Consider the following 26212-nt stretch of genomic DNA (forward strand, 5'->3'; position numbering starts at 1 on the left):
TGTGTGCACTGTAGTCACTGTGTGAGGTGGTGCTGGTGGGCCATTTGCCCCAGTGGTGACACTGTGGCTCAGACAGCTGGTGTAAGTGCAGGTGTGGCAGCTTTCCCTTCTGCCACTGTAGGCTGAAACATTAGCATTATGTCCAGCATCTTGCAGAAAGCAACATCCTAAAATGCAGTGCAGTGTTGCAGTTACACGGTTTGACCTCTTTTTGTGCCCTTCTTCTAAGCTTCTTCTGGCTTTGCTTGTGGGACCAGGGCTTAGCCCAGCTTTTGTATCCTGCTGGTGAGAAGCCCCTGTGAGACTTCACCAATTTCTGTTGGCTTTACAAATATCTGACTACTCTTCAGGTTCAGTTTCTTTTGATGTTTGTGTTGTTTTCTTGGAAAACCAGCCATGCATCTGTCAGGATTATCGTTGTTATTACACAGTACAAACAGAAGGCTGGGAGGGACAAGACTGTGTGCTGGCAGCACTTGATTGCTGTGGGGTTCAGTACTCAGTTGTGATGTGCTGGTTTTATTTATTTATGTATTTATTTGCTACTTAGTTAGGCAGAAGATCTCTTAAGGCTACCCTTAAATTGATAGTTGGGATGTGTTCACTGTGTGATTTAACTGAGAGGTGGTTCTGAGGTATTTTTTAGATACGAACACACACAAGATAGGTGTGTAAGTAAATGTGATTTATCTTCTGCATGCACTTGGCTCAGCATGTGATTTTTGTTTTCTGTTCAGTACTTCGGAAGTGTCAGCATAACGATTTCTGGTTGTTCACTTCAAAGTTGTGTATTAAAATTCACTTCTCCCATGGACTCAGATTTCCCTGTTGCACCTTTTAATGGTACTTGGGAAATTCTATCTCATAGTATCATGGGGTTCTGCATCAACATTGCTATATATAAGTGCATGATTTACGGATGAGTCGCTGGCAATATATTCTACTGCCAAAAAGAGGGATGTCCTGACACACTCAGTGGCAAAAGAGGAAAAAGTAAGGTGGATACAGCTGCAGGAATAAAAAAAAATCAACTAGTGATGTGTTTGGGCTTCTCTGCTATCCTTCAGATAAGAGCACATTCAAGAGGGGGTCCTTACTTCATACTCTTAAATTGTATCTTGCTAGTTACTCTCTCCACGCATTGAGTGGAAATGTTAAAATTGGAAAATGTACATCCATGCTTTTGTGGATAACTGGAAAAAGTTTAATACCTTTCCAGAAATGTCAGAGAGTCTTTCATTAGTTTCTCATGTATTTGTCACTGGTTTGATAGTCATTTATACTTAAGAGTTTATTGTAAACTTACCAATATTTTTGCATGACAGGTCACAGTAATGAAAGGCAGTAGTAGGAATAAGGATCACTCAACAGAAGGAGAAGGAACTGGGAAGCGACCAAAAAGGAAGTGTCTTCAGTGGCATCCCCTGCTTGCCAAGAAACTCCTTGACTTCTCTGAAGAGGAAGAAGAGGAAGAAGAGGAGGAAGATATTGATAAGGTAGATTTCATTGAATGATTTGACCACAGATGGTTAATGGTGGGTCAGATTCTCTCTAGCTGTGTGTGTTTGTGTTGTCCTGTTCTCTTTTGTGAACAAACACAGCCAATAAAAAGCAGTGATGATGTGCCTGTAAGAATGTAAAGATAAGTAGTGACACGAGAAAGTAAATTGTCAGTCATGATTTTAAAATCATGGACAAATTTTTATTAGAATTAGACTGTGAGAGTTTTACCTGGATAGTTTGAATAATGTGTTGCACATCTCAATCTTGATTGCCTAAGGTTGGTTTTTGATGTGATTTTTTTTTTTTTTTTTTTTTTAGTTATTTATTTTGGACATGAAGTTGGCCTGTACTTTGTATCTGCTTCTAGTGGCTGCGAAGACATAGCAAACTAATATTTTTCATTTTTTTTTAAAGATTAAATAATAGAAATATTAAAAGAGAAAAATAAGGGAAAAGCTGTCAACAATTTGTACTGCTTTTGCATATGCAATTGAATTTAGCTTCCAGAATGTTGAGAGCACAGATGAAATAATCTGTCTCTGGTTTGACACCTAGCATTTTGGAATTGTTCAATGATGCTGACCTTACCCTTTCTCATAAGGACCCTGCCATGTGGCCCCTCACAAATGTACAGTTAAACTCGTCCTCTATAACAAGAAGCAGGAATTGGTTTTGGAGAGATGATGTTTCTGTCATGTGGATAGCATTCATATCTGCATCTCCTTGATGCTTTTTCCTAAGGCAGGAATGGAGAGGTCAGTGCTGGGGAGACTGCCTTGAACCACATACTAATAAGAGAGAGTGACCTTGATAAGGAGGAACCTGATACACAGACAGTACAGGTCATTTTCACAGGGTAGCATAAACCAGCAGTATTGCAGTTAGGTAGGAGATGGTTTTCTATCTTGTACAATAGTTTGTTTCATTCAGTCAGAATTAGTCTTTTGTGACACATCCCTTGTAGGAATGATACCCTGGCCTCTAAGTGAAGAAAGCATATTTTGACGATGTTTTCTGTTGAGACTTTCCCTCTTGTCTCTGACTGGGCAGCTGTGCAGTGTCTGCACTGCTGTGCAGCTCGTGGGCTGAGCAGTGAATGGCAGGAGGTGGGGAAATAGCTATTACCTATGCCTTTTCCTCCCTCTGTGCTTTGTAGTTGCAAACACAAATAATTGAGGTCCAAGGTAGCTCTGCTCACCTCATGCTACTAAGATGATTTCTAAGTTGTAGGAAAGGGGTAGGAAGGATCTGCTCCCTCCAGCCCCTTTACAACTGTTACTATAAGAACGGTCCTCAGCTTGGAAATATGCACCACTTGGAAGCTGGAGTTTAATTCTTGCAGAGGACGAATGACCCTTGGACCATCAGGTGTGAAGGTCTGATGTAGAACTCTACATCTTCTGGACGGAACGGATGGTCTTTGGAGACAGCTGTGTGCATGCATGTACTTCTCCCTCGTTCATACGCAGCATACACAGGCTCAGTCTTGGTGAGAAATGTGGCTAACTGAGTTCACACCCCTTCCCTTTCGGTTCTGCCAGGTGCCGCTCCTTGGCCCTGATGGTTTAGAGCAGGATGCTGATGAGACTGAAGATGACGAGTCCTCAGAGCAACGAGCTCGCCGACCTATGAATGCGTTTCTCTTGTTCTGCAAACGCCATCGCTCTCTCGTGCGAAAGGAGCACCCTCGCCTCGATAATCGTGGCGCAACCAAGATCTTGGCAGATTGGTGGGCTGTTCTAGATCCTAAAGAAAAACAGAAATACACTGACATGGCCAAGGAGGTATGTTCTGTTGGAATGGTGGATGTGAAGGGAGTTCATTACATATCTGTCTTCTTTTTTGATATGTATGAAATGTTTTCTGTTCCTTGAGTTCCTCCGTTTCCCCAGTGGGATTATGGTGCCCAGAGCAGCTGCTGTTCCTGCTTTAATTTACTTGGTCCTCTTGATCAGAATGAAAAGAAATTGGTCTGTGTACACAAACTAACCTGGCTCTAGTAGTCAGTGGTACAAATATGAGCACTGTGTTAGATATCAGCTGATAATTTCTGCAGTACAAGCATTAACACATGGATAGTGACCATTGAAAACAGTAACATACAGTTCAGTGTCAGCTGACTAGTGATACTTAGCTCAAACTGTGCATTTCATGTCAGTAATACAGATTGTTATTATAATACAGGGGGACCAAACCAAAGGCACAGTCGAGAAATGTAGTCTCTTTTTGCCTCTGATGCTAAAGTAGAAAAAAATTAGTAGTGTTTGACGAGTTATGTTCCTTGTGTATTCTTAACCAGTTTCTGATACAGCAACCTTTGGTGAGGATGTGAGTCCAGCACATAAAATTTAAATGAGGCTTTTTAAGAAACAGCTTTCTTGATAAGCCACCCCCAAAAAGGATACACATATTGATAGCAGAGCAAGAGAGATACGGCCAGTTACTTAGGCTGATAACATCAGCCCAAACCAGATCCTGTGATTACCTGTGTGACAGAGACTGCAGGTAGCCTTTGAATTCAATCTTAATAAAAATAATGGAGGGCAAGTGAGAAGGAAAAACTTATTTGTTGAGTAATGCTTAGCACACTATGGGAGGTGCAGATAGCTGTGAAATGATTGGGAAAACTATTATCCATAGCTGTGCATTTGATGTCAGTAATACAGATTGTTATTATAGTACAAGGGGACCAAACCAAAGGCACAGTCAAGAAATGTAGTCTCTTTTTGCATCTGATGCTAAAGTAGAAAAAAATTAGTACTGTGCATTTCATGTCAGTAATACAGATTGTTATTATAATACAGGGGGACCAAACCAAAGGCACAGTCGAGAAATGTAGTCTCTTTTTGCCTCTGATGCTAAAGTAGAAAAAAATTAGTAGTGTTTGACGAGTTATGTTCCTTGTGTATTCTTAACCAGTTTCTGATGAATTGTGCTCCTTGTGTATTCTTAACCAGTTTCTGATACAGCAACCTTTGGTGAGGATGTGAGTCCAGCACATAAAATTTAAATGAGGCTTTTTAAGAAACAGCTTTCTTGATAAGCCACCCCCAAAAAGGATACACATATTGATAGCAGAGCAAGAGAGATACGGCCAGTTACTTAGGCTGATAACATCAGCCCAAACCAGATCCTGTGATTACCTGTGTGACAGAGACTGCAGGTAGCCTTTGAATTCAATCTTAATAAAAATAATGGAGGGCAAGTGAGAAGGAAAAACTTATTTGTTGAGTAATGCTTAGCACACTATGGGAGGTGCAGATAGCTGTGAAATGATTGGGAAAACTATTATCCATATCTGCCCTGTGACCTGAAGTTGTCTGCTACTGCTAACACATGTATATAAGGTCTGACTGTCAGTGTGAGCATGGAAAGGTCCACAGAAAAAGCAAAGTATTCAGTATGCCAGGTCCTTTTTGAAGCAGGGTCTGTAGTAACTCGGTAGTTCCCCATCTGTGACACAGTATTGAAATATTTGAGTTTTCACTTTGCCCATATCTGCCCTGTGACCTGAAGTTGTCTGCTACTGCTAACACATGTATATAAGGTCTGACTGTCAGTGTGAGCATGGAAAGGTCCACAGAAAAAGCAAAGTATTCAGTATGCCAGGTCCTTTTTGAAGCAGGGTCTGTAGTAACTCGGTAGTTCCCCATCTGTGACACAGTATTGAAATATTTGAGTTTTCACTTTGCTTTGCACACTTACAAATTAGTGATGCTTCTTGAAGTGTGTGGGGAAAGGGCAATTAGGAGATTCAGTACAGATGCAGAGAAAGGAGAGACAAAAGTTATTGCTTATTTTTGGAAGAAACAAACCCGATGTGACTTTTTCTTAGCCTTTTGTCTTGCTGGAGGAAACTCGTTCATTAAGAAAGAAAATAATTGCAGAACTTCTGTAGAAAGTGACAGATCTGGAACTATTAATCATATTGTTGTAGAAATCATTGTTCCTGTAGTGATTCTTTTTCAGCATGAAGAACAAATTGTGTATTCAACGTCAAAGCGAAACAATAAATCTAAGTAGTTTGCATCATGATAAGGAGTTCCAAGAATGTGTAGAAGAGAGATAGCATATAATTTTTATTCTTTAAACAGTGTATGTTACAACAGTAATTAGTAGCTATAATGTACTGTTGTATATATTTGGGCCTTCTTCACCAACAAGCCTACACTGTGTGTGTGTGGATTGGTTGTTTTATTTCAATGTTGGCTTTTCATAGAACCACAGAATGGTTGGGGTTGGAAGGGACCTCTGGAGTCCAACCCACTGTTCAAGCAGGTTCACCTACAGCAAGTTGCATAGGTTTGCCTGTAGTTAGGCTCACTGCTGAGACTGTCAAAAAGAGGTTAATGTTAACTCCAGTGAGAACCATTTGTTGATGGTGTTCTTTTTCCTAAGGAGAGTTTATTTAAAAAGAAGGTGAATGCCTTTGGAAGAACATAAAATTACCATTGTAAAAATAATCCTCTGTTTGAATACCAAATCATAAGCTCATTGCGGTTTAAAATACATTAAGTGAGCTTCTGTTACAAAAATGTAGGTTTTCAGTTCCCATTGACTAATAGTTTTCACTGCATAGTCTCTAGCTGCTGCCTTGGCAAGGCACTCCTCTCCCAGAGGATCCTGTATCCTATCTGCTGTCCCAACAGTGTGTCTTGTGTACCCTGAGCCTCTGAATCACTCCTCCAGAGATACAAATAGGACTGATAGAAGTGGTCCCTACTTCAATGGCTACAGCCCCTGTTGTTCTACAGTCTCAGGAATGTTTTTTACTACTTGATGCCATAGCTTACAAAACCATTTAGGAAAGATCAAGCATCAAGCAAGAAGCTTTTAGTTTCTTACCTGCTTGCTACTAGCAGTGATACTGTCTCAGCAGTATGGAAGTCAAGGCATTTGTATATGTACTTATCTATGTCCAGCTATATGCAAGATACAGCATTTTGGAAGATAGTGAGGCGCCCAAACTTTTTGCCAAGTGGAATTATTAGAAGTTTCTTAGTGGACTGGATATCTATGCCTGACTCCCACTGAAGGGCTAGTCAGGTATGTACTTCATTTAGACACTTTAGAAAATCCCGTTATGTATCTGTTTGCAGCTTGGGGTGCCTCAAGTACCTGGAAAAACTGGCCCCACACCTCCTCTACTTTCAGTCTTGTGGTTTATGGTCTCTTGTAGCAACACCTGCCTGGGAGACCTGATGCTGCACCTGCAGAGCTCAATGTCTGCTTCTGCTGCTGTTTTCTTCAGGAGCAGGCTTTTTGTTTGCATTCTGCAGACTTCCTAGATCAACTTAACTTTGAACGTTTCCTTTTCTAGGATATAAACCCAGTAACTGATAAATACTCCCAAGTGGAACCACCACAGTTGCTGCAACTTATTAGCATTTTCCTTCACTGAGGGCAAATGAATCTGGCCACTCATAAATATGCACCAGCATTTTTATTTACTTAAGTAGTAGGGGCAGTGTGTTCTTCTGTTAACTCTTACAGGACATTGTGGGCGTATTTGGCTGCCTTGGAGAGTATCCAGCGAGATTGTTACGGTTCAAGCCCTGTTCCCATGCTAGAAAACACTTCATTTTTTAACTATGTCCTTGTATCAGCAAGATCCAGGCAGTCTGGATTGTTTCCTCTAGGGAGCAGCCTGATAAGTCTGAGCTGCTGCCATTCAGTGGCCAAGCTGAACACTTCCCTGTGTGAGTGTTTAGCCAGTGGTTTTGGAGGTACAGTCAGCCTGACTGGGAGCTTGCTGGCCTTGCAATGCCACTGTTTTGGCAGCTGCCTCGGAGGCTGGGAGGGGACAAATGTTCTGGCATGCTGATTGGAGTCTGGCAAGTCCACTGGGTGAGGTGTGGACTCTCACATGTGTAATGTGAATCCTGCATCCTCCAGGAATGAAAAACCAAGTGCTATATTTTCCGGGGAATGTTTTATTTTTTTTAGTCTTAGATCTCTGGGATTCCTGTGATATTTAATAGCCAGTTGGTGGGATTTAAGCATACATTTCAAGTTAAACACGTGCTAACTGCTACCCTGAGGTGTAGCTGGAATCCAGTTGTGACTGTGTGTTCCTGCCACAACTGGAGAAAGCAAATCTTTTTTTATTTGGTGATGAAAGCAACTCGGGGGAGTTGCACTGAAGCACAACACATTTTTTTAACCTCTGCTCTGAAGTGGTACTGGTCCCACTGCATAACACAACATTCCCCAGGCTTTCACGAAGCAGAAACAATGCATCAAACCAATCTCACAAACACATCCTGTACTTTACCTTACCTGGAACTTTGGGACGTGACCCTGCTGGGCCACTTGTGTGAGAACCAAGGTGGTGTCTTTGCATTCCAGGCTAAGTACTTACTGTTTGGGTTGGTTTTTTTCTGTGGTTTTGTTTGGGTTTTATTTGTTTGGTTTGGTTTGGTTGTGTTATGGTGTTTTTTGAAATTGACATTAGAGATGTGCTTAGTCTGGCTTTGTTAAGTTGGTTTACTGCAGTTGGTCAGAGGGAGAACAACAGTAAGCTCCACTATTATCTTTGGCATTTTCTTGTTATTTTGTAGCTCATTTAAGTTATATTCTCATGCAAGCAGAATCTCTCTCTTCATTTTATTAGGCCTTGGTCTAATAGTCACAAAAATCAATGAAAGTCTTTCTGAGATTTCGATCAGGCCTCTGTATGCATTTTATAAATGTACTTCTCAGCCATTGTTTAACTTTTTACATTTTCTTTTCATTTATCTTGAGTGTTCATGGTTCCAATGAGTTGTCCTCCCTCAGTTTGCTCCCTCCCCTTCAGCAAGTGCCGTTGGTGTTCACTTCTTGGCTTTGCAGAGGGAAAAATAAATTCATTAATACACCAGCTGACTTGAATTGCTCTTGTTGAAACCTGATTAAAAACTTATTGCAGCCTTGTCTCACAAATGGCATGTGTTCTGGTTCTCACTTGATGGGCAGCCTGTCGGCTTGTCAAATTACTCAATATAATAGTTCAGTTGCTCAAAGCAGCATTGCTGATAGGAAGAGCTTATGTACCTCATTGCTAGCCATTCTGTGCTTTTCACTCTGCAGGCTGGAAACACAATTTGTGAGTGGGCTGTGGCTTTAACAATGGAAGGCGAAGCTGCTTCGCTGTGTATTTCCTTTCCTCCTCTTCACTTACCCCCTCCCCTTCCTTTCCCTTCCCTCCACCAAGCTATTTTTATGGTGTACTCCCAAACCAAACTGAGGGAAAGGGAAGAGGAGCGAGGTGAGAGGTGTCGCAGTCCTTAGTTTGAAGGTTTAATACATACACCCTATTCAGAAAATACAGTGTGTATATGGGTCAGTGATCCCTGCAGATTTTTATTATTTATAGCCATTTCTATAAATACAGGACTTCACACAGTGGGTTCACGCAGTGCTGTGCTTGTTGTAAACTGAAATGTTTTTATCCGTGCCACAGTCTGGAGGTAGCAAGTGCCAGCTCATAGGTTAAGACGGAAATGAGAGGAAGCAGTACGCACGCGGTGGTGATCGTGCCACAAGGCACGCTGCTTAGTGATCTGGGAAAACACTGTAGTGGCTCTGTCAGAGGACAAGGATTTCAGTGCTGTTTCTGCATTTAATACCCAGGGGATGCTTTTCCTCCGTGTGTGTGTGTTTCTGTGCATGCGTGTGCATGAAACAGCCGTGCTTCTCTGTGCTGTAACTGGCACTGATGACAGCTGTGTGGGTGGGAACGCAGATTCACAGAACAAACTTCCTGCAGCTGCCCTGCCATGCACTTCCAAGGATGAAGCTTCTCTTTTGGTCGTTTGTCACCATTGAGAGCTACCCAGTGCTGAGGAGGGATTGGATTCATTCTCCCTGTGGTCAACACTGGTCCTTACTGGGTAGGCTCCCAAAGCAGCCAGTGCTGTACACCCCTATCAGTTGTCAGGCAAACATCTGTAGCTGGAATGCATGGCATGTTCCTCTGATTCGCCCATTCTCCACCTTGCATAGCAACACATCCAAAATACTGAAATGTGGTCTTTCTATTACTGTTAAGAGTCAAAAGTCTCATTTTAATCTAGTCAGCAAGATACTTTGAAAATGTTGCTGTTGCATTTTGTGAATAAAACAGGTCCCTGTTGTTTCCCTTACCCCCAAAACTCTGTAGGATCCAGACCTTCCCCCCAATTTCATTTGTAGTCTGGCTTCCTTTGTTTTGCTGCCTCATTCCAGGAACATAGCAAACAACTGAGATGTCTGCTGGGTGCTCAAGGCCAAAGCATGTTTTTAATGGTCACAGTTTATTTTATGCAGCCATACAGCATGGTACATTTTGCAATGAACACTGGGATGATAAAGATACTGGGTATCAGATTATACTGGTTGTGATTTATTTTCGGTGCATGGTTTTGGGGTAGCGTAGACTCAAATATTCTGAAATACAGAACTGTTAGAGAAGAATGAGTGTAAGGTAAGACACCACATCATGCTGTGTTTATTGGTTAATGTGTGTTTTCATTTAATTCAAACTGGAAAGTAAACAAAGATTGTACCTGCAAAAGAATTAAAGTATCTGTTTCTCAGAGCATGAGCTTACAAGCCCTGGGGAGCAGTTCCCAGGATCAGAACTTCAGCCTGATCTGGGTAATAAACCCTCAGGAGAGAAAAGAGAAAACCCAGTTTTTTAGGCACAGCTCTGCTTGCCTTAATGTTTCTTCTTAGCAAATTGTGTTGGTGGTCAGACTCTAAGCATATGATTAAACTGTTAAAAAAATCAAGATGTTTAAGGATTATTTACTGTATTAAATCCTCTTACATGCAGTGCACTCTATTCCCTTTGGAGAGTATAATGTCATGACTGATAATTCTCCTTTTCTTTTCTAGTACAAGGATGCATTTATGAAAGCAAACCCAGGGTACAAGTGGTGCCCCACAACCAACAAACCTGTGAAAACCCAGACATCCAGTGTTCCGAACAGGAAAAAGCTATGGGCCATTGCACCAGACTCTGCAAAAGACATAGCGAGTCCAAGGAAAGTAACAAAAAGTGAAGAAATGCCACAGCTTAACTTTGGGATGGCAGGTGAGATTTACTCAGCTGTAGAATACTCATTTTGTTTGAGGATGCAGTATTGAAACTGAACTGTGATAGCAGTTTTCTTTACTACACATGGTACTGTAGTGCAAATAACCTTTCATGTCCCAAATTAAGTTGCCAATACTCTAGTTAAACCTTTGTGTAACAACTTTCTAAAACTTTTCTCAGTGCATGATTACTTTCAAGAGTCAAGTCCAGATGTGTGGCATTATAACTCTGTTTTGGGTCCAGATTTGAATGTTCTTTATTTCTGGCTAATCTGCAGTTAGAGGCTTTAATTCCCTGGTCAAAAAGAAAAATGCTGATTGTGTGCATTCTGTTTCACAGAATGTTTTACTCTGTTTAGTAATTTGTTGTTTGCAAAAATAATTTATGGCGTTCTCTGAAGTTGGAGGTGTCAACATTCTTGTGGATTAATATACTGATGAGTCTAATATTTTTGTATTTAAATCAAGAAAAGCATAATTTAATTTCACTTAGCTATACTCCTTTGCCCATTATACCTTGGAGGGGTGAATTACAACCTTTTAAATATGTTTATAAAAAATTAAACCTGTGAAGAAGTGTAGGTGGAGTGCCTGAACTGGTGAAAAGCAGATAATCCCTCACTGATATCCATAAATAGCAGAACTGTTGTAATCATGACCTTCAAATACAGAGACACTAATGTTAAATACTGCCAGCTTAAGAACCTAACAGTCAAGGTAGAAAATATTTTTCACACACCATTCTTTTTTCCTTTTCTTTTTCCTTGCCTTTCTTTTTCCTCATTTGAAGTTTCAGATACATCAGTATTTATGAAATTAGAAACTGTCATATTCTACCTAGTTTGACAAGTGTGTGGCCAGTAGGACTTTCCTGCTTAGAGAGATTGGGAGCTGGAGAGTGGGAAATGGTTTTTATGGAACAAGTGTAAAAGGATAAAAAGGGATAAGAAGGCATGCATACCTTTTTGCTAGTGTAGTGGTATGAAAATTCCTGTAATGAAATTCCTTCTGGCTGTTAGGGAACTGTGAAATGTGATCAAAATAAAGTTTTTCATGCTACATAGTTCTGATACATGGGAGACTAGTTCTAAAAATCACAAGCCACTTCATCCCATTCTGCTTTTACTATTAGAGGAGTCATTTCTGTGTTCTGTAAAGATTTATTGACTTAACACAAAAACCAAGAAATAGGTCTTGACCTACCTTTCATGCATCCCCCACCTCTCTTGCTGGGCTATCCTAATGTAGAGGTTTTGAGTACAGAGAACTTGAATCAATACCTGTCAGAGCAAAGGACAGAGAAATTAAGAATTAATTAGAAACTGATCAAATTAATTGTTTTATTTATAGAGCTATTTATTTCTGGAGAAGGCCCTTTTGTGCAACATACGATTTTTTTTTTTTCCTGCAGACTGAGTCAATGACCATAGTAATTCATAGTCCTCATGCAGTGAAGGCTGGCAATTTCTTTCTATAACAATAGCTCATAAAATAATGACAGCTTCTGACAGAGATGGTAGCAGCATCCACATCATGACAAGTCTGCCATGCCAAATGGATTACTGTTTTGTCAACTACATACCAGTTCGTGCTAAATAGGTTTTATTGTGTTCTTCTCTGCTTGACTTCACATGATAATTCAATTCAACTCTGACTCTTCTATCCAGTATGATCTCTTTTAAAATCCAGGCTGGATGCTAGCTGATTAATTGAAATGTATCTGAATCACCTCAGAAACACTTTTATCTTTCAAATGCCACTGACTATCTTGTATCTTCAAAGCAGGTAACTTCCTTAGGACGGGTTTTGTAGGATTCCAGAGTCATGCCAGGAAATCTGTTTTATTTGTTGATAGTTGCTAATCCTGTCTTGATTGCTTCTTACATGTTACATTTAATTTTGGAAAATGTAATATGTGGAGACTAAGATCTTTCTGGTTTTAAGTCCCACACAGTCTATGTCTCTCCTTTGGTTTTTTTGGTTTTACAGTAACAATCACCCCACATTGAAGTCTCTTGTGTTGACCTACCATTATGTCAAGAAGTTGAGGTGTGGCATCCACCAGCATTGGGCTCCTGGCCTGCAGACCCACTAGTGGTGGCATTGATCATCCAGCCTGGAAGTTGTAATTGAGCATGTATTTCTCACATTGTGGCTCATCTGTGATCTGTTGTAGGGTGTAGGGCAAAGACAACTGCTCTTTGCAGGTGAATGTGACCATTGCAGCATCTACCCTCACAACTGCAGAGCTAAGTGAGCAACAGCTTTGCCACACAAATGTGCAAGATTCCCAGTATTTTCATATTTTTCCATCAGAAGAAAACCATCTGAGCCCAAATACTTTTTAGTGAGACAAAGGATGGGGGAAAAAAAGACTCTTCCTAGAGTAGGCTATATACCTATAGAAATGCATGTTTTGATTTTTAGAAAGAAGCTTAATTATGCACCGAGGAAAGAGCTGGTACCTGCTGGCCTTCTTTCTGCTTAGCTCTTCCTCAGTTCTTTCTTCCCTCTGACTAAAGGATGGTGATGATGAAAAAGGCAGCCTGTGGAGTCTCTAATCATCCCATTACTAACAAAGTATGTCGTTCCCAAACAGTGAGATGGTTTTAAGTTTCATCAATATTAAAAGCTGTTGAGAAAGTCACGAATTGCCTCCCATTCTGCAAGTAAAATGTGTGTGCTATTTTCTCAGTACTGTTGGTTTAACTATAAATTGCTTTAAAATACCTCTTAAAATTCTTAACTCTTCATACCAGTAAGTTTTTAGTGCCAGAAGAGAAACATTGTTGTGCTGAGAAGGCACTATAAGCATATGGCAGTGTTTGCATATGTACATTTTGTGTTCCCTTAGGTGAAGTTATTTTGTACTTTGAAACCTTAGTGGTAGGATTTTTGTTTTTATCACAATCAGACATCTAAGCACCAGCCCTCTGCTACAGCTGCAGCATAAAAATTCAAGTTGTTTCAGCATCAAATTAAACTTTCACTTTCCACTTAGCTGTCATTTTTTTTCCTTCCTTTTAATCTTTATGTTTAAATAAACAGTTTAAGTATTTGCTTATTTGGGGGAAAAACCACTTCTATCTTTGTCCTCTTATGATAAGCTACTTACTTGAAGGGCAGAAAGCCAAGACCAACAAGAAGATATTTAGAAGGTCAAGAATTTTATAGCCATAAACTGGGTGTTCTCCAGTTGGCCAAAACTGAGGAGGGGGCAAAGGCCCCACAGGTAACTAAAATTAAGCACAAAAATTGCAGCTGGGAGCTGTCAGTGTGATGTAGACATAAGATACTGTTCTACAGTGTGTCAGAGTGTTTTTAGGAACTGTAGAGGGTTAATGCCATTGAACATATACCCTTCATCTGACATGGTTGCCCTGCTGGTCATTCATATACAAGAAAGATGAACTCCACCTGGGAAAACTGGAAAGAGGAGCTATGGGAATTGCTGGAACCATTGAAGATGGATGCCTCATGACATCAGGAGATCTTGAATTGTTTAGACTAGGAAAGCAAGTGGAAGAAGAGTTGGGTGACTCTCGCAAATGCAGAAGAGGGAGATATCATTTGCAGGAGCAGTTACTAATCTTAAAGATGCAGGCACCAGAAAAAATGTTTAACAATGGGCCCTGAGTGTATTTAAGCTCAAAATTGAAATAAAGCTCTTAATGCTTAGAAGATTTGGATTCTGCAATAGCCTTCCCATGGGAATAAAGGAAGTAGAAGGCAATCAGCCAAGCCCTTACTATGTAATACGGAGTTCAGTATGTTTATGATGGGCTTAGAGATCTCTTCCCACCTCTCCTTGCTCAAAGTGCCTGCTCAGACATTACCTTTCAAGATACATGTTCACTTGTCACTTCTTAATTGCTCTGGTGTCCTCGTGTTTGAAGGACTGAACAGTTTCTGATAAACTATTTTAGTGGCAAAAAGTACTGTGCTGACAGGATCACTTCGCTTACGAGCTGTGCTTAGGTAATTGCTGGCCCTTCCCATTTTCTGTTTCCATTTCTGCAGTCACTTCTTGTTACAAGATCCTACACTTTTGTCTCTTTGTAAAAACCTAATACATTTTTTCCTTTTTTTATTTAAAAATAAAAATGTCTTAAAAAATACAAGCCCCCCTACACACATGCATCTTTTACCTGCTTATTATCATCCCATTATATTATTGAAAAAGTCAGTTCCAGCTGAATGTTGGGTTTGAAGCCAGATGCATTTTGAAGATAATAGTAAGCCACTCTTCTCTCCTTGAGCTGGTGGATGAGCCTGGTTTATTCACATTGCTTTCCTCTGCTTCTATTTAATGTCTTTCTAAATAATTATTGAAAAAAACTTACCTCATTAATGTCAGTGCAAGATGCTATCTGAGGGAGAACTTTTGGCAGCATCTGTGGAATTGAATTAAAGAGCACCCATGAGTATTCCCATGACCTTGATCATCTGTAGCACTAAATTGTGTGGAGATTTACAGGAAACGGTTTGGCCCATGTCAGCTGAGAAGGTAACAAATTCCCTGGCACTGCTTCTGAGTGGGAAGGGGCCAGGGGGTTTCCCAGGGGGCATTTTGGGTGCAGCTGTTCTGCATACCAAAATGCAACAAAGTGGACAAAGGTAAGTGTGCCATTTGGCCACCATTCCAGGGAATGGCCACAACGGGCACATGTACTTTATTGTTGTAGAGAGAGTTTTTGTATTGTTTAGTAAAAGGATATTGGAAAACATCCTTAGTGAAACCTGGAAAAAGTTACTTATCATTGGTGTGTCTCATCATTAGTGAAGTTGATGTTTCAGCAATAGAGCAAGGATGCTTCCCTTTCACATTGTGGCTGTTGTATGAGACATTTGGGCCATGGTCTGTGTTTCTCTCTCTACATGACATTGTTAAATCAGGCCCTTGTATTGCTTCCAAGGCATTGCCTCAAAATCTGGCAATTCATCTTCAGAATCATGAAGAGCAACCACTGTTCTGTGTGGAAAACCCACTCCATGAGTAATGCGGTGCCAGTGTTTATTGCTCTTGCTTCTCGTTGTTGTTTTCTGAGCTCCTGAGGTGCAGGAAGGCTGGAGGTGAGAAGCTGTCAGAATCAAATACTTAGAGAAAGAACATTTATGTCTCCATTTTACTTTGCTCGATTATATATTGTATTGGCAGGGCAACAAGTAGTCAGGCAGCTTTGCCTGGCCACTGCCTGTGCTGTTCTGGCACAGAGCTTAATGCTTCAGAGCTGTCAGGCTGGTACTTTTCACCACTAAATGCAGCTCTAAATTAAAGATATATGAAAATAGAAATTTTGCTTCAGAGCTTGATCGTGTTGTTTTGTTCCATCCTTTTATTTGTTTGGTGACTAAGGAAGGTAGCACTCCCTTGGTAGGAGCATCCACTGAGTTATAAACATGTGCATTATTAGAGCATCTTTGTGTATATTTATGTATGAGATCATTACAGTTGCTGTTTTAAAGATATTCATCTCTGTAGTACATAAAACCTTTGGCAGTAAAATTGTAAATCCACGCAATAGGGTGTTAAGCACACAAATCCAATTAAATCCTTCAAACAGCTTTGAAAGCCTTCCCAGAGGGTACAGAAATGGTTATTTGTGATTCTCTTGAACTGCCTTTTATGGCAGCTTGCTTAGAGTGTCTGTGACAAGTAGTCTTCTGGGGGTTTAATGCTGCAAGTGGTAGGTTTTTAAAACAAGCAAATGAATCAACTTAAGACTTGGTTTTATTCTTTTAACAGATCCTACACAGATGGGAGGCCTAAGTATGCTGCTCCTAGCAGGGGAACATGCGCTAACTGCACAAGAGGTAAGGAACTCTGTTCTCTCTCTTACCGTGAGCCCTCAGTTTAAAGAGAGCTCATAAGAAGAGTATTTGACCAGTGGGAAATGAAAGTTATGATAAATCTTACGTAACCTCAGGTGGGACTGCAGTGTGAGTCTTGTATCCCAGTTGTGCAAATGTAGAGGTTGAGCGCAATTTTTGTATCGGTTCACTATTAAGTCTACTGACTGAATATTTGATCACACCAGGTAAGTCTGCCCCATGAAAACATATTGTCAGAGTAGAAGGGCTGAAATACAGTGACTGTTAAATAGGTGGTTTGCAAGCTTTTTTGGCCAAGGATTTTATATGCTTGTGTCGTGGTTTAACCCCAGACAGCAGCCAAGAACCACACAGCTGCTCACACTTTCTTCCCTATTCCACTGGTAGGGAAGTGAATCGGAAGGGTAAAAGCTAGAAAAACTCATGGGTTGAGATAAAGACAGTTTAACAGAGAAAGCAAAAGCCACACACACAGGCAAAGCAAAACAAGAAATTTATTCACTGCTTCGAATGGGCAGGAGGTGTTCAGCCATCTCAGGAGAGCAGGGTCCATCATGTGTAACGGTTTCTTGGGAAGACAAACGCCATCACTCCAGATGTCCTCCCTTCCTCCTTCTTCCTCCCACCTTATATACTGAGCATGATGTCATATGGTGTGGAATATCCCTTTGGTCAGTTTGGGTGACTTCTCCCAACTGTGTCTCCTCCCAGTCTCCCATGCACCCCCAACTTCCCTGCCAGTGTGTCAGTGTGGAACGCAGTAAAGGCCTTGGCTCTGTGTAAGCTCTGCTCAGCAACAGCAAAAACATCTCCTTGTTACCAACCCTATGTTCTGCACAATTCCGAAACACAGCCCCATACTAGCCACTGTAAAGAAAGTTAACTCTACTTCAGCCCAAACCAGCACAGCTTGTTCAGTGCCTCACACAGCTGTGGCCTTGGCACTAACAGCAAAATAAGTACCTAATAATTTCTGTACAGTCAGTGTCATTGTATATGCATTCTGAAACCATGCAAGTGCTAACAGGTAATCAAATTATTGCATTTACTCTTGTTCACTAAGTCTTTGTGTCTAAAAAGAAGTTGCTAGTTCAGAAGTTTGTAGCTCAGTTGCCATCACTAATATTTTTACGGTTTTACAAAAGAGTCTAGTAAATAAGTGTTCCTGCATATCTCCAGTAGTGCAGAGACCTCTGGTCTTTCTTCAGACTGATTTTTAATAATGACCTGGTTTTTTAGGCCAGCTTTGAACAGTGTTCAAAAGGTGGCTTGTATGCTGGGTAAAACAGGTAGTCGCTGCCATAAATCTTTCTTAGAAAGAGCGGTGAAAGTGAGGAGTGTTTCTCTTTTTTGGTGTTGTTGTTGGGAGGAAAAGCAATAATTAACTTAATCTGTATGTGATACCCCAAGTTCATAGTGTATAGTGCATTTGAGATGGTTGCTCCTATACTGCCAAAGCTCCTCAATGCTTTGCACACCAGTTTGAGCCATGGAAGTTTTTGTACAGTTGTGGGTAATGGCCTTCTGTGCTGCAGCACTAGAAACACTAGTGTAAAGTTGGCAGAGAAGTGAAAATAAATGTATGACTTTGTGCTCAAATGATACTGTTCTGTACTCTCAAACTTTTGAGATCTCTCAGCTTGGAGCATAAGAACTGTTTTTACCATGCTCTTACTTTTAAATGTGAGAGAAGGTATATTGTGGTCACAGATACTAAGTTCCTTGAAGAAAGGTCTTTGCTATGACCTTGCAAGTTGAACTTTCTTGATTTTATGTCAAGTAGAATGATTTCAGATGAGAGTGAAGGAATAAAATTTGCATGTAGATTTAGGGTCAAATCAAAAAGGATGTTATGCGATTGGTTTTGTACATGAACATCTTTTTAATCAAAACTTTCTTTTTTTGAACAGAAGACACATTTCCCATGTGCCTACAGAAACCTCATTTTTTCTGACAGAAATATGACAATATGACTTGTGACATAACATCCACTTTATACATAAGCTGTACTCTGCTGTGCTTTTCTGGGCCTGTAGTCTTCTTTTGACACCTGGCCCTCCATATCGAAGAAGCAAACTGTGTAAATCTGCTTTCCCCAAAAATGTAGAGCAGAATATATGTCATAAGTACAGCCTGAACAAAACTAGTTGAGGGATTTGTTGGCTGTTGTTAGAATCACGATGGACCGTAAATTACCCCATACTTGCTAATGAGTTATCCTATTTTAATTGTCCCACCCTATCTGAGAAGCAGGTAAGTGACAGAGCACTTTAACAGGAACCTGCACATCTCTGATTCTTTTTGAGGGTCCTCTATGTAAAATCCATCCTCCAGATCAGTCTGGGTGATTGGTATTCTCAAAAGGACCTAAATGAACAAAGTTCAGTCCTCCTTAACTGCATGTTAGCAAGAATTAGGTCTCTGCCTGTGTTTCCATGCACTGGAAAACTTCCTCAGTTTCTTTTGTTTGGCAGCCCTGGTTTGTCTTCCATTTTCCTTTATTTCCTTGTATTTCAGTGGTGATTAGATACAGAGCAAATATTTCTTAGGCTTATGTTTCCCAAATGCAGTAATAATCCTAAACCTGTTTAGACTTGAATAACTGAACAGCTCTTCTAGCTTCCCTCCCTTGGGCATGTGGACAGAGGAGGCATAAGATGTTCATCTTTGTATGCTTTCAGAAGAATCTATTGGATTCCATGCTCATTCACACTCATACCAGCATTTGGGATGTTAGAACGTGCTAGGAGGTCATATGACAGGCTCAGAAAGGAGCTCAGGAATTCAATGTAGACTTGGAAAGCTGCTTTCCACTTCACCGGAGAGGCGTCAGTTGTGCTGCATTAGAGTTGGTATTGTCATAGGAAAGAATTTGGTGTACTAAGGTGACTGCTGAGGTATTGCTAGTGAAGACGTTCAGAAGTTGGTTGAATATGGAGAATATATGTATTGTTTTCATGGGCTTGAGTGACCTTGTAGGCACAGGTCTTAAGTACTGTAACCATCTTAAAAGTTGTTAATGGAGAGGCAGACAGCGCTGGCAAAGTTTTGCTCAGAACTTCACAGAAGATGTCTACTAATCCCATGTTAAACGTGTTCAACACCTGCTGATTTTCTGTCAAGTGTATGCTAAATGGATGCTAAGGGATTTTTCAAGTCAGGTGTTTAATCTTCGAGTTGTCAGAAGCGCAGATGTCAGGTAACAAAGTGACCTGCCAGCAGGAGGATGGGAAGAGGTACTACAGTGATATTTGCAAAATTGTTTAGAGCTTCTGCTCTGCTCTTGTGAGGCCCCACCTGGAATACTGCATGTAGTTCTGGTGTCCTCAACATAAGAAGGACATGGAACTGTTGCAGCAAGTCCAGAGGAGGTCAAGAAGTTGGTAAGAGGACTGGATCATCTCCCCTGTGAAGACAGGCTGAGGGAGTTGGGGCTGTTCAGCCTGGAGAAGGGAAGACTGCATGGAGACCTCATAGCAACTTTTCAGTATCTGAAGGGGGCCTATAAGGAAGTTAGGAATTGCACTGATAGGACAATGGGTAATGGGTTCAAATTGAAGGAGGAAAAGTCTAGGTTGGATATGAGAAAAAAGTTTTTTACTATAAGACATTGGAACAGGTTGCCCAGGGACGTGAACACTAACCCTAACCCTGGTGATGTTCAAAGCCAGGCTGGATGAAGACTTGAGCAACCTGATCTAGTGAGGAGGTGTCCCTGCCCATGGCAGAGGGGCTTGGGACTACATGATCTGTAAGGTCCATGCCAACCCTTACATTCTATGATTCTATGATTTGGTCACCATCTCTGTATGTTAATGATATGTTCATAAATTCTCCAATAGACTGGAGAATTTTTCTTCTGATAACAGAATTCAGTGTCGGTACGTGATTGATTTCCAGGCAGCAGCTAGAGTTATCAGATAGGCAAGAGATGCTACAGACCTTACAGGCAGTAGATGAAGGTCTTGGATATGCAGTGGGTTTCCACCTGAGTTTTGGGTCCTTTCATCAATTACACAAGACTGTGATGTGTATATTGGCACATTTTGTTGAACACCCGAGCAGAGATGCCCATCGGGTCTGTTCCAACTGCTGTCATTGTGCCAGATTCTCACCGCAGATTGCTATCAGAAGGGCTGAATCTGGGCAAGCAGCGCTCCTTGCTTGCCCGTTTACCTCCCTGCACATCTCCCTTTGCTTGTCCGTCAGGGCCTTTCCTTGCCTTACAGCAACACCTAGTGGCCTCTCTGTGGGTTACTGCCCAGAAATCCCGAAATCTGTAGTATCGTCCTAAACCTCTGTTCTGCCAGTTTCCTGGCTTGCTGCTGCCCGGCATATCACGGCAGCATTAAAGCCTCGCGTCGGGCAGTGCGGAAGGTGAGCCAGGGGCTCTTCGGTGTGATCATCGTTTTAGAGCAGGGTTCAGTAACCTGCAGGGAAACAGAAGCCACAGAGGCATTATCCTTGCAGTTCCCTTCTTTTTGAGAACAAAAGGTTATCTTGCATGTGATGCCAGGTCTGTGCATCTCTCAGTGCAGCTTGTCTGGGAGGAGGAAAGAGGAGAAGAAATGAGATGTTGAGGATGTTTTATCATGGCAGGAAATGAGATGTACAAAATGGCACTGTGTGCATCTGTTCCCTCTGGTAATTATTTTAATGCTTTGATCAGGTTCAGTCTAGCAAAGTTTAGAAGTCCTGGAGATAATAAGTTTCCCACAAGTCAAGAGTGGTAAGCAGCAGAGTAAAAGATACAAGCTTAAGTTAGTGCTCTTTCAAGCATTAACTTCTTTAAATAATAACAGGAATTGATAGGAAAAGCAAAGTGGTTCCAACCACAAAATTGCCTCTTGAGTTTACTGAGCATCAGCAATCTGTCCTTCACACTCAAATCTGTAGAAAACTAGGCTTCACACCTTCCCCAGATAGTGGTTCCTGTACCACAAGGTGAACAAGCTATGCCTGACCCCCAGCACGTGGCCTCAAAGGCAGCAAGAAGGCTCATCCCCTCCCTGCACCCACCCAGGGAATGAGTGCCTACAGCACTTGGGCTGAGCCAGGACAGCCTCTCTTGGGAGGGCACCTCTGCTCCAGCACTGTGCTCCTGGGGTCTCCTAACTCAGAGCTGGTTTGTGCCATGCCAACTCAGGCATGTGTTGTCAGGTTCATGTGGACATGCCCCTAGATAGGCAGATGGAAGCAGTGAAGCCATGGTCTCTGTTACGGAGGGAGAGCAGAGCTCAGGTGTGTGTGGCTGTGCAGTACCTGCCTTGGGAGTGGGGAGGTTTGACATGACTTCCTTGTTCAAATGCCTTCTCCTAAGCAAATTAGTGTCTTTTTGTACAGTGCACTGGATAGGCTCCACTTACGAACAAACTGCTTCAACAGACGCTGTAAACTGCAGAAAATTTCAGTTATGTGGGGAACCAAATCCTAAATTTGGCTATTCTTGGGAGAATCCCACCAGTGAAGTGGCCTAAAATAACCGAACAAGTGCTCAGGCGTGGAAGCAGCAGCCTTATATTTCACAGCACATAGTTCAAGATTACTATTTCACAGATCACCCAGAGTCTCAGACTTTCAGAGATGGATCATTCCAGAGCAGCAAGATGGTATGCATTCCTGGTACAGCCCAGACCACTGCTGAGGCACAGACGTCTCAGACAGATCGTACAGAAACATGAGAAAAGCCAGTAATAACATTACACCAGTGAAAAGAGTAACACAAACCATTGAAAAAGCAAAAGACAGGCATTAAAAATTCATTCTTTGTAACCATTTGTGTTGGTATACTCCCATAGCACACCGATGAAACATCCTGCTTAGTGTTTGATAAATATAATGGAAGTACAGATCGTAGGAGTCACTGTTGCTGCTTGGTTTTATGGCAGGGAAAAAAACAGTTTGGCCGTGTATGTAAGCAAATTCTCATGTTGGTATAGTTCCCCTTGGCCTGTGGGTTGCTGCACTTGGATTTTGTGTTTTCAAGGGAGCGTGGGTAGCAGATTCCTGAAACAAAATGCCACTGGTGCTATTGCAGTGCAAATTACACGTGCTGTAGGTCTGCATGTTCTGTGGTGCTTTGTGCTTACCAGCAACAGGTGCAGTTGGTAGCTAAATCTCATGAGTGCATTCATCAGTAAAGGCTATTGATGCACTTGTTTGGGTAATAAATAAGAGAAAAACCCACATTTGAATTGCGATGTTTTAAATGAACTGAGATTAAGCGGGGAAAAAAATAATTGGTAGGGAAAAAATGTCCATCCTGTTACTTTTCCTAAAACCTTACAAAGCCTTTTTCCTTTTCTTCTGTTTCTTACAAGCTGTGTTACATACCTTATTTTATACTAACTCATGCTCCTGGGAGTACAAATGTAAATCTTACACACTCAAATGTGACATTGAATAAATGTATCATATCTGATAGAATTTCTTGACAGAATGATGCTTGATTGACACATTTCTAGGTAATAACAATAGTATGGCTAAGCTCTGTGTTAACTCAAATGAGGCTTATGGTTTCGAACAGTCATTTCTTTGTATTTTGATTTCAGATGTTGACTCTTTATTGCACTGCTGCTCAACAGCATCCCTAAAATGGATGCCTAGGTACATTATTTGAGCAGTTTTAGGCTTGTGCTACCCTTATCGACTTATTTTCATGCTGTTACAATTTGGGATTGTTTTTCTAATAAGTATTTCCATTGCCTAGCACTCTGTGTCTTCAACAGTATTTTTTTTACCTTCTAAGTAATCTTCTTATTCAGAATGATAGTACAAATTAGAGAGATAGCAGTGTTGATAGCATCACCTACACAATATAGTTATGTGTGTAGCCCAATATAATCCATTTAGTATTCTGTTGCATAAAGCTGTTCTGACAAGTTCAGCATTATAAAAGGAAAAAAATGGCATTTTTTTGGTCTTTCTTCTTAGATGATTTTTCAAATGCATTAAAATGAGTGCTAAACTATGTTTTTACCTATAAATTTGATTCAGTCTCTTCAGGACTCTGAAACATTAACTTGCCTTTCTTTTCTTAAATGCTGTTTTTTGTTTTGCTCACTGTTCTTAGCTTGAAAGAAGCACCTTTGACGTCTTACTCTGCACACTCTTTGTTTCAGGTTTCCTCCAGTACTTGCCAGTCTGATGCAACTAATTCTACAGAAGCCTGTCAGAAATCATCATTGTTTCAGTTTGCAGAGGTGAGTTTCTTTAAGGGTTCTCTGCCCAAGTGTTTCCTTTAAAGAAGCATCTGATGTTGAGCTGGAAGAAAAATCTAAAGTCTTTAACTAAAATTCGTGCTGTTATTTGTTTCTTCTTTTTGGGTCTATGCTATTGAATCATTTATCAGATAGGTAGGTTAGACTTAAAGTGCAGGAGAGTGCATTTAGGAGCATGGTAGAAACACTAGTTCAATAATGGATCTGTGGTTTAAGCTGTAACTGAGAGATGTGTCATTCCTGCACTTAAAGTACAGCCTTATTAACTAAAGTTTTAGGATGTATATTCCAATCTACTGTGGCTGCTTTAGTCATCAGCTCCATCAATAATGACTCTAGTCCTGGAATTTACAAAATTTTCTTCTATTCTGTAACCACCAAATAGTTCTATGCAACTGTGCTTTAACGTTGCAATGTTACAGTATTTTTGTCAGCATATTCCAGTTATTGCTGGAAGTGTAGGTGCGGTGTATGTGTTGCTGTTTGGTTTTTTCCCTTTAAAGTATACACTGCTTCATCCAAGTATTAATGATTTTCATTGATATAAAGAAGAAGAGTGAGATTTCAAGGAATCCTGGCCCTCTGCAAGCATCACTTGTTTGTTGCTATCATTCCCACGTTTGAAATTGTCATTATCTAGTGACATAGAAATACGTAGTTGCATAAATATTGATGGTACAGGACAGTGGGTGGTGTTTAAGTAATTGCATATGGAAAGAAATGGAAGCAGAGGCTCCTTTTCAGTATTCTTTTTATTATCTGTATTCGCACCAGCTGTGAATCTGACTCCTGTGTCTTTAATACACATTGACACGTGCCCCTTCGCACTCCCCTAAACATCGTCGCTTATGAAGCAGATACACTCCAATCCTAGCTCACAGAAACTGTGATCCAATTTTTTCTTCTGTTGGTTTGTTTTAACATCAGTGCACAAGGTCTTGAGTTCCAACTTAAGATCTGAGTCTTTCAAAATGTATTTGAAATAAACTGAAGCACCAAGCCTTTATTTGAGATTACAGATAATGGCCAGAGTGAAGTACATAACCTGTAATTAGGCTCCTAAACAACTGGCTGGCTTTGCTTGTTAGGAAGAGGAAAGGCCTGGTGTGCCAGCAATGAAAAGCAATGCTTAGAAGCTTCTTAGAATTGGTTAATTCCAGTGTCACTTATGACACTTCTATGGTGATGATTCAACATCCATCTTGCAGTATTTCCGAGATGCTCTGTATACTTACACTGTCAGTAGAGCAATTGTATAGTTGCTCTTGATAATGGTCTGTTTTGTGAATTTCACTGCTGAAGCTTTTAAAGAGGAAGACAAATACCAGCTCACCTAATTGTTTCAGTTCATTTTACAGTGCTCAAGCAGGGAAGTGCCAGATCTGTGTGGCTGTAGGCAGGAATTGTGCTGTGTGCTTCCAGATAGGCTCCTGCTAAGGGTTTGTGACTGCTGCCTTTTCCTTACCATTGAAGAAAAATTTCAGTGAGTGCAGGTAAAGAAGCTCATCTGCACTGCTAAAAGGTGTGGTTTAGAAGCAGCTTACTGATGATCAGTAATTAGAAATGTATGTTGGTCAATCTAACTTTTCAAGGATGTTAAATGGCCTGCAGTGAGGGTGCACCTAACCAGTGCATGGTAGGTAGAGGTGTCATTTGTGACAAAACTAATTGGCACAATTTAAACAGTATGAAATGCAGTTACCTTAGTGTCCGGGATTGATTTGGTATCTCAAAATACCTGTATGCATTGTGTCCCTGTCCACACTTATCTTCTGTGCTAAGTAGCAATTTGTTCTCTATCATCACCACCATTCTGCAGTCTCAGGCCTCTCACCAAACTGCGAAATACAATATAGTGGTTTTGTTGCTAACCCTGCTTTGACATACCAGCAGGCAAATAAAAGCCCTTCAAAAATGGGCTGTTTTGTTGATCCTAGGCAAGATTTTCCTCATGAAAAATGGTTCAAGATTACTGTTTCACAGATCACCCATTTACATGTCTCCTGGAAAGCAGATACTGTTTGTTGTATGGGTGTGCTGGGACTCTTAGGTACCAGGAGTCTTTGTGTGTGATGGATCAGAAATTCAGAATGTTGAAGTTTGATACTGAAACTGAAGAGTTAGGTAATATAAATGTAATTGTTTTCCTGACAGATCTCTTCAAACACATCACAGCCTGGAGTCCCGGGGGCAGTAAAACAAACGGAGGAGTCTGCATTATTTCAGTTTGCTGAGGTATAATGGCTGAATGTGATGGGGGAGGATGGGAGGAAGCAAGGAACTGGTAAGAGTTGTCACTGAATGGCTAAGCACCGTGTCTTACGAGAGATTCCTCTCAATAGTAGATGTTTATCTTCATGACAGCATTGTGTTAAGAAAATCATGGGGTGAATAACAAATGATTGGATGAGAGGTTGGCTGTAGCATATATGGGAGATACTGGACTTGTGAACATTTACCTAGCCTTCATGCCAGAGGATCACTGCAGACATATTTTCCAAATGGCCTTTTAATTTACGTTAGGAAAACGATTAAAAGGCATTCTGAAATTACACTATGGCTGTGGAAGAGGCTGCAGCAGTACAAAATGGCAACTGCCC

The 26212-nt window shown here is 40.9% G+C and overlaps 1 protein-coding gene across 5 annotated transcripts in view; it reads left to right on the forward strand.

The window, feature by feature from the left end:
• Positions 1 to 1331: 1331 nt before the first annotated feature.
• Positions 1332 to 26212, forward strand: part of BBX (bobby sox homolog (Drosophila)) — a 59101-nt gene continuing 34220 nt past the window's right edge. For 2 of the 5 annotated variants that reach the window (XM_009075185.1, XM_009075186.1), the window contains exons 1-6: positions 1332 to 1496; positions 3045 to 3287; positions 10360 to 10558; positions 16307 to 16374; positions 23514 to 23594; positions 25767 to 25847. In XM_009075185.1, coding sequence (XP_009073433.1) covers positions 1335 to 1496; positions 3045 to 3287; positions 10360 to 10558; positions 16307 to 16374; positions 23514 to 23594; positions 25767 to 25847 — 834 coding nt within the window. In that variant the 5' untranslated portion in view covers positions 1332 to 1334. The remainder of the gene's footprint in view (positions 1497 to 3044; positions 3288 to 10359; positions 10559 to 16306; positions 16375 to 23513; positions 23595 to 25766; positions 25848 to 26212) is intronic. The other 3 variants (XM_009075187.1, XM_009075188.1, XM_009075184.1) reach the window with 2 other exon arrangements.

This window comes from Acanthisitta chloris, unplaced genomic scaffold (assembly GCF_000695815.1).
Source record: "Acanthisitta chloris isolate BGI_N310 unplaced genomic scaffold, ASM69581v1 scaffold2305, whole genome shotgun sequence".
NCBI classification, from domain to species: domain Eukaryota; kingdom Metazoa; phylum Chordata; class Aves; order Passeriformes; family Acanthisittidae; genus Acanthisitta; species Acanthisitta chloris.